At 33.3% G+C, this 9,445-nt stretch overlaps 1 protein-coding gene across 1 annotated transcript in view; it reads left to right on the top strand.

Annotated features, from left to right (window-relative positions):
- The first annotated feature begins 3,930 nt into the window (after nucleotides 1-3,930).
- The window catches only part of LOC118751757, a 28,879-nt gene continuing 23,364 nt past the window's right edge, over nucleotides 3,931-9,445 (top strand). Inside the window, exons 1-2 of the mRNA XM_036486573.1 lie at nucleotides 3,931-4,089; nucleotides 7,122-7,553. Coding sequence (XP_036342466.1) covers nucleotides 4,086-4,089; nucleotides 7,122-7,553 — 436 coding nt within the window. The 5' untranslated portion in view covers nucleotides 3,931-4,085. The remainder of the gene's footprint in view (nucleotides 4,090-7,121; nucleotides 7,554-9,445) is intronic.

The following is a 9,445-nucleotide window of genomic DNA, read 5'->3' as shown; positions in this document are numbered from 1 at the left end:
TTGGAGATGGTGTGCGATATGTATGTAGGTTTTCCCTATTCGTGATTTTATCTTTGTTATTCGCATCGCTTGGAGCTGATAAGATAAAACAATGCCGGCAGTCTACAGCTGCGGTCAACTAATTAACAACGGCATACAAGAAGCCACTACAATTAAGGCAGGTTCAGTTTAATAATATATGTAGCCCAATTGTCTCCGGTATTTATTTAGAAGAAGAATTTATTGAGAGCAATCAGTAAGAATACAACAATGCGTAGATATATGTATTGTATTTGAACTATAACTAAGCCCTACCAAATCAACGTTGTAGCCTTCTCAGAAAATTTTGTAGCGTATTATCGTTGGGCATTACCCATCTAAATCTCTGTCTCCAATAATTTCCACGTCACTCTACACTGTAACATACTAGCACCTTTTTCTTTTAAGCAGTTAAGTGGCCTTATGTTAAAAATTAGACAAATATAGAAACGGAATTACTGAACATAACCAGTAAATAAATGAGGTAAATCCATAATTACTGAATTTTGTAATGTCAGGAAATGGAGCAAATCACTTAATTTAAAAAAAAAGTTTTTGTAGAATTACACTATTTTAACCAAATGAAAATTGCTAGAAAAACGTATCGAAATAAAATAAAATAAAATATCCCGATTAACTTCTCTTGTAAAATTCGAACTAATTAACATTATCCTCAGTTCATAAAAAAATGCGACCCCTGATTGGTAAAAAGTAATATTTCCTTTCCATAAAACGTAATTTAGGCTGGAACATTGATTTAAGAATACTACTATATACATATATACATATAATAAAATTAAAATATGATTTAAATTAAATTGAATTAGTTAAACGCTTCTAAAACATTGATTATAAATAAAACAACAACTGATCGATATTGGTAGCGAAAGTTGAGCGTTATAAGCTAAAAGAGTGTATATACGTTTGTGCAGATGCGTTGTTAATTGGTTGACCGCAGCTGTACGTTTTTACATACATACATGTGTACAGTACGCCTGCGGTAAAAGCAACCTGTAAAAATTCGGTCAGTTGCTTGGATTGAGCTTGTAGCAATAATCGAATCACAAATGGAAATGAGAATTTAACCTGAAGTCAAGAGTATCAAAAGTTAAATAATATTGTGCACGGTAAGACAAAACAAAAGTATTAAATTAATTCACTAAAAAATCATTTATATGCATACAAAATCGAAATACAAACGTACATTAAGGCAGAGTAATTTAATTTCAAAACAAGTAATTTTTAGCAAAAAAAAACCGACTTAAAAAAAATATATATATCTATATATTTCAAACCAACCAACCCAAATTAGTATGGGACCACCTCTGAGACACTACCTTTCAGGTGCAAAAAGAATTATCGAAATCGGTTGACATGGTCCAAAGTTAGGGTCTGATTATGCATACTTCGCATAACTTTGCACAACCATTTGTACCAGTGCAATAAAATTGTAACTTAAGAAAATGTGAAGCGAGATCTAAACTCAACTGGTCGCTAAGTTTTTAAAAGTTCTGCTAATTTCTGGGTAATGGAATACATACAAATTTGATACAAAGTACATACGAAATTACAGTTTGAAGTTTATGCGAAGTTGTGCGAAGTTATGCGAAGTATGCATAATCAGACCATTATGCGGTAACATACATAAAAAAAAAAATATTCCGACGAACTGATAACCTCCTCCTTTTTTGGAAGTCGGTTAAAAAAGTATGGCAAATTCGAATTCTACGTTCGCTTCTAAGCAAAAAAGGTGAATAAATTATATACTAAAAATGACGTTTGCCCCTTCCAATTTTGTATTGTAATGAATTGTAATTTTTTTGAACGAAATTAATTTTCATTTACAAAATTGTGTGTGTTTCTTCATATTTAAGAAACTAATTCACAAAACTAATTACAATTGTATAATTTTGTGGTACAATGAAAAATAAATTTCGACCAAGAAAGTTACAATATACTGCTTTCTCTATATATATAGTTTGAATTTGTGTATACTCTTACTTAAAGAATATTGCTCCGAACAAATACTCCGCCCATAACGTCGGTGATACTGCATGTCTATTAGTACCCTTGACACTTAGATGGTCTCTTACTTGCACCAGAATGCAAATGCATCTGCAAATCGTTACACCCTAATAAACGAATGAAAAAAACTGTCTACCTTTGGCTGATGAAGATGAACGGTTGCCAGAATCGATCAGGTACAGAGATAACAGATCAATTAAGCACCAGAGGTAATAAGTGACATAGAACGTTTTGACTTTTCCTTTGCATTTTCTTTGAGGACTCATTTTCGTCGATGGCAGCCTCTCTAGCTTTTGAAGAGTTAAGGTCCTTCTACTGAAACTGAAGCCCATTGAAGACAAAAATTAAACGAAATAAGAAATTGTGGATAGAAAGTTGCGTTTACTGAGGCAAAAATTTTTGAAAAGTTTCAATTACTGAGTTACTAATGCTAAACATTTGGGCGTTGCTTTAATCAAGGTATTGCATTTATTGAAAGTTGCTTTTAGCGAGGGCTTACTGTATGTGTTTGTACTGCACATTAGCGAACAAAAAAAGAGCACTTCATATAGAAAATACGTATTATAAGAATGTTCAATTTTCTTCACTTCGTATTACGAGATCTCTTCGTGTTCTTCTACTATACTCACGAAACTAGGGACCAAATATATGTATATGATTTTTTGTTTGTATATAAAAGAGACTGTCGCACGCTGTAATCAAACCCTCTCTCTAGATGTTTAACTGCCGTCTCTAAATTAGCGCTTCAAGCGTGAAGCGCCAAGCAATTGTCAAAAAATCCTCATGCCCATACAATTTGTATGAAGCATCCCACAATAACGCGGCGCTAACGCCGAGCTAATGGATTTCTCATTTTTGACAGGGCGTGACGTGTTGAAGTTGGATGCAGAAGACGGAAAGAAAGGGAAAGAATAAAAAAGTTAAAGAGGAAACGAGAATAAAATCGAGAGGAAATAAGAAAACGTCAAAAATTACGACGCGTTGATTTGGGGATAGCGCGCGCTGAAACTCGTTGACAATGGAAAACGCAATGCTTAGCGCTCCGATTTAGGGACGGCAGTCAATTGAAATTGTAAAGTCACAGCGGATAGTTAACTCACATTTTGTTTTACTCAGGACTGTATGTATATGCATTCAGTAGTGATGTGCTGAATTGTCGGTACCCAATACTTAAAAAATATTTCGGCACCCGATACTGATTGTCACAGTGCGTGCGAACAAGTCGTGCGGTTGAATGAAACTTTCGCTGCCTTCTAAAGCAGAGCGTGTATGTATACGCGAATATGCCCACCGAAAAAAAAGAAAGAAAAAACTTTCATTACTAATTTATATGATATCGGATAAAAGAGAAATGATATTTTATCAGTTTTAACCTTAGTCGATCCAAGGTTCAAGAAAAATGCTTTGACAGATGAGATATGCAGTTAGCGACAAGTTTCGGATCGATATCGCACTTGTTGACCTAAAATTTTTTTAACATCATACGTCAACAAAACCGATACCGATTCCAAAATTGTCGCTAACTGGTTACAGAATCTGCCCCAGGCCTACAAAAATGATATCGTCCGATTCAGCTAGAAAAAAATGCTTCCAACAAGTAGGAGCTTCTCTGCATTATGGCCTCGAACCGACATACTATATACATCTTTCATTTGAATTCGGGTTTTGATAGGCGAGTCTCCCCTGAACCGTTTTTTCCATATTTTTGGCCTATGTGCGTTTTTATTCGAAAACTAAACGATTCGGTACCGACTATCGAGAGTGTTGGATACTTTTTAAATCGGCACCGAATATCGATCAATACTTAAAAGTATTCACTCAGTACATCACTAGCATTCATCTGATTACTCTGCTGATTGTGAAATTGTATACAGTCTGAATTGAAACATTAAAGTCTAAGCAACACTGCAATTAAAAACAACGGCAGACGAATTCAATATCGTTTACTGACATTCTGTAAATAAAGACATACATATATAAATAGTATCTACTTATTTACAGATTATTTACTTACATACATATAAACAAGAGAAAATAATATAATGGGTAAGTGAAGTTTACAAATACAATATTTTTCGCAGAATTCTTTATAAACAGATATCCCTAGCCTAGAGTGAGAAATTGATAAGTATATTTTTTGTGAAACCCTATATTTTGATATAAGAAAACATCGTTTCCAAAACTATTAAGGTTGTGTTATCTTTACCCGTTTAAATTCAGTGAAAGGCAAATTTGCTAAGTCCGAATGGAGCACAAGAAATTTGATATAGTCAAAATAATCCGACAACTTTTAATTAACATCGAAGCGTTCTTTCTAATTTTGATTAGCTATATAAACGCAAACCGTTGCATTAAAAGTTTTGCAAAATACTTGACAAACTGTGAATTTATTTATATCTACACCGCTGGAAATATATATATGTATGTATGTACATATGTACATACCTCGCTCCATTATATCTGCGTGCACCCTGGGTTTTTGAAATATTAACAAGGCTTTGCAAGCTAAATTTTTTTCGATATTTCTGTAACAAAATATGGTTCATGCTGCAAACGAAACTATATAATATAACAATGTACAAATTTGAAGTAGCTAAGAGATCGCGCTGATTTTTTATAAATTTTTTGCCGACGGCTATCGACATTTTTCTCCATACAAGGTATGGTCGATTTTTTTATATGGAAGAAAATACTTAGAATGTGTGAATAGTTTTGATTCAGCAAATGATAGATCGACACTTTTAATGGATTTTCTATGTTATTTGATAAAACATAATCAAATAACACAGGTCAACAAAAATGGAAAAAAAGTTTGGTGCGGCAAATGTTAAAGCTGTTTTTGATCAACTTTTTTGTGCTGATTACGAATCCGTAAGTATAAAGTTTCCATCAGCTCCAGATTTTGAGAAGCACGAGGTGAAATTGTCAAAACATCGCGTTTTTTGCGATATTTCAGAAGCTCTAGCAATTAAACAAAAGGCGATAGAATCTTTCACTTAGGCTTAAATTAAGACTTGAACTACCATCCCTAAAAATACCATCCCTGCACCTTGACCCTTAGCTCACTTATAGTGTTTTATTGCACAGCAAAAACTGATTTTGACCAAAATTTTGTTTTTCAAAATCATAATTTTCCAGTTATTGTTCAATAAATGACCATAAGAGACCATCAGGTCAAGATGCAGGGATGATATCTATTTTCAGGGACAGTAGACGAGGATTCTAGCTTCAATTTAAGCCTTAGTGGAAGATTTTATCCTCTTTTATTTCTTTGCTGGAGCTTCTCAAATATTGCAAAAACGCATTTTTTTGAAATTTTGACCTCGTTTTTCTCAAAATCTGGACCTGATGGAAACTTTCTACGTACGGATTCGTAATCAGCCAAAAAGAGTCTATCAAAAACAGCTTTAACATTTACCGCTCCAAAATCAGTGTTGCCCTGTGTTATCGATCTCAATATGTAGCATATGCAGGCGCTCATGAGGAGTTTTGGAGTTCAAACGTATGTATGTATGTATTCAACTCAAGATCATTACCGAATCTACCGAAAACAACTTAAATATCTAGTGTGTTTTAACGGCGAAGGAGACACGCAAAAAAATTTACGTAAAAAATGCGCTTAAAAGCACTTCGGCGAAGAAGGACGTGTAAGCATATGGAATGTTCCAGTATTCTTCGAACAAAAATCTGTGGAACTGTCATAACTGGCCAAGGACTGTCACTTCAGCATCATTACCCTTGGGAAATTTGTATGCTGTAAAACCCGCAAATATAACGAGCCCTAACCGCCAAAATAACGTAAGCGACATCTTTTTCAAATTTTTCTTTTTGATGCAGAAATGCATCTAGACGCTCTAGGAATTTTCTGCTTCAAAAATAAAATTTTGAAAAAAATGTCGCTTACGTTATTTTGGCGGTTAGGGCTCGATAAGTTTAGGAGTCTTTCTTCGCCGAAGTTGTTTACGTATCGAATGCATGACTAACTTGTGTACATAATTATACATACATACATACATACATACGTATCGTCGTTTAAAGTACAAAATCGCTTATCAAAATAATGCAAAATGGTTATATTTTGTATAAAGCAATCGCATTTCTGGCTAGTATATTTCAGGACGAATGGATAAGGATTGAGCCAAGAGCTTTTGTGAGCAAATCCAGTTTTTGGCAGCAAATGTCAGTTACGCGGTTTTGTACTTTAAACGACGATATTTATCGATATGCCGATCCCTTAAACCCAATGGATTGGCAACAGCTATGATTATCACAAAATAATTTTATAACAGGAAGCTACTTAACACATTTATGGTTTATTGATAAGTAGTTATAACTTCAATCTTTGTGCAATATATATGTATTTCCAAGTTAATACTTACATATGTACATACATATAATCGTTGTCAATGTAAAATATCATAAGTGTTAATTTAAAAAAATGCACTTTTTTAATTCCGTTCAAGACTTCCAATGTCAATTAAACAAAAAAAACATGAAATCTCACACTTGCCGCGTACGCCGATTTGCATTGTTACACCACATACATACAGTCAGCTTCAAAAATATGCATACTCTGACGTTTTGACGATTTTATTTATTTATATTTTCCATACCACATTTTCCTTATTCTTTATAAACATATAGTTCATTCAAAGGCAAGAATAGTTTTTTAGTTTCACACAGATCCCCTGAAAATGAAAAAAATTCAAAGAAATTTTCATCGAAATACGATTTCTTGGAGAAATTTTGGGAATGCAGTTTTGTAGTCATAACGCTTGTAGTAAAATTTTTCTAAGAAATCGAATTGAAAAATTAAAAGTTTCTTGGTATTTCTTGCATTTTCCCCGAGCTCTGCATGAAATTAAAAAAAATTTGTTCTATGGTTTTTTTGTTGAATGAATCAAACTTTTACAAAAAATTAAAAAAATAAAAAAATTTGGGATGGAAAATATAATCGCCTTGGTATGCATATTTTTGCCGCTGACTGTATGTAGATATGCATGTTTGCACAAATTTTTAACTTCAAGCATTACCCTTAATTAATTTACTTACATCTAATACAACATCCCTTTAACTTGCAGGTGAACATGAATGGATTTCCACCAACATCGAAACCGATTTGCCGCCATTTGCCGTCCAAGCTGGTCACGATTCGGACGGTGATGCGATCTTTGTCGGTCGCGCCTACCACAAAGGCGATGTAGTAGTTGCTAAAGTTGTGCCCAACAAGCAACAAGCCTACGTCGCCTGGGGTGGTGAGGAGGTGAACAAACATGATATAGAGGTATTAGCGGGACATAACTATCACTGGGTGCCCGATGCAAATGGTTCAGTGCCACCTGGTGCTGTTAGCTGTGGACTTACTAGCCTTGGTGAACCATTGTATGTGGGACGTGGTTATCATGCCAACAGTTTGACACCCGGCAAGATTCATCCATCTCAGGGATGCTTGTATATTGGATTTGGTGGCGAAGAAGTGACTGTCACCAACTATGAAGTGCTGGTGCGGAATTAATTGTCAACCGCGTGGGGAAGGTTTGGTGTCAATGACTACAAATTAGCATCTGACTAAAAAAACTGGGAGTTTGGATATTTAAATGAATGCTATAATATATGTAAAGTTTTATATGTTATTAAAAAAATGTTATAAAAAATTTTATAAATAAATAACAAACGCTGAATTTTAAGTAGTCAACTATGAAAGAAGGAAAATCTATCTATCGAAAAAATGCTTGCTAAAGCACTTTTTTGTACTGCATAGTAAAAAGCCAAATCAAAAAGGCACTACTTAATTATACATGATAATTTATTTCAGCAGCACCTTTCTTCAGAATCTAACATTCTTCATAACAGAGTCGACTTAAGGAGCCTCGAGGCCCCTGCCGGCGGCAATCGTGAGGTCACCCAATTTGTAAACAGGCGGAAGGAAGAAAACATTTATCTGAAACGTTTTTATTTTTAAAACAAGAAAAAACCTTAACAGTATAATCCAATATGTACAATGTATGTGTTAAGTATTTGTATTTTTTCTGTTTATTGGCCTAATAAAAAATAATATTCAAACAATTTTATTGAGCTCGAGGCCGTTTTTAATGAAAAATTATTGTGGGAAAACTATTTGTTAACTATTTTTGTTTGCTTACAATAAACGGCCTCAGATTCAATAGAATTGTTGGATGTAAATACTAAAAATACTCCACTTGAATTTGATTTTCTAAACAGGCACACCCTCTAAAAACTGTGTTATAAAGCTTTTGCAATCTGTTTTGTTTGACATCCGTATTGTAATATTTCTTTGGAGCAACTCGTTAAACTTATTTAGACTTTTAAACATTTTCGAAATAAAGCCTTCCTAAACATTTTTGGATTTGCTCGGTATCATTTTTTAATGTTTCATTTTACCTATTCACTAAATTTGATTTGACTTTTTAACAGATGGCGACCCTATTTGAAAACATTTTCTAAACAAAGCTTTTTTCGATTTACAGCCATATTGCAGTATTTTATTTAACTTATAAAAAAATATTTGATTTTAAAAAAGTTGGCAACCCTCTTCAAAATATTTAAAAAATAAAGGTTTTTTAAACCGAATTTCTTTACCATACCCTTCATTCAGTTAATTAATAAAACTTAATATGACTTTTTAAATAGGTGGCAATCCTGTTAAAAATAGTGTGGTAATAACGCTTTCTTAAATCTCGTTCGTTAGGCATACTGTAAAATTTAGATGCACTTATAGTTTAAAGTAGATTTTTTAAGCAGGTGGCATCCCTTTTCAAAAAATATCCTTATTTTAATCTAGATCCTAAGCTATCTGTATGCCAAATTTTATACAAACAGAGACAAATGAACATACTTACATGCTCACAAACTTAAAAATTTACAATATTAGCAGCTTTTCATTCGTTTGTCAATTTAATTTCTAAACTGGCGGCAACTCTCGACAAAAATATTTTACAACTAGATACGGTTTTCGTATTTTTCTTGCATGGTACCCACAATACTTTATTTAACTTGTTAATTAAATTGATTTTGAAATTCTTAAGAGATGGCAGCTCTCTTTAAAAAAATACTAAAAAAAAGTTTTCTCATATCTTGTTCAACTTGTTATTTAAATTGAGTTTAACTTTTTGAACAGGTGGCAGCCCGCCTACAAAATATTTTCAAAATAAAGTGCTTTTAGCCCCCCTTCTTTAAACGGATACCTTATTTAACTAATTAATTATTCGATTTTAACTTTTTGGAACCCCTTACCTTTGATAACTAATCTCTTATAATCTCTTACAATATTTTATTTAACTTATTAATCAATTGATTTTAGGTTTAGATTTTTTTTTCATCGCTCCGCTCCGGTATTTTATTTCGCTCCGAGCTCCGCTCCCGGTCCCAATAAAAAACTTTT

Source organism: Rhagoletis pomonella, unplaced genomic scaffold, assembly GCF_013731165.1.
Source record: "Rhagoletis pomonella isolate Grant_MI unplaced genomic scaffold, Rhpom_1.0 Rhpom_scaffold_00964, whole genome shotgun sequence".
NCBI lineage: Eukaryota > Metazoa > Arthropoda > Insecta > Diptera > Tephritidae > Rhagoletis > Rhagoletis pomonella.
This window is presented reverse-complemented; position numbering and strand designations above follow the sequence as displayed.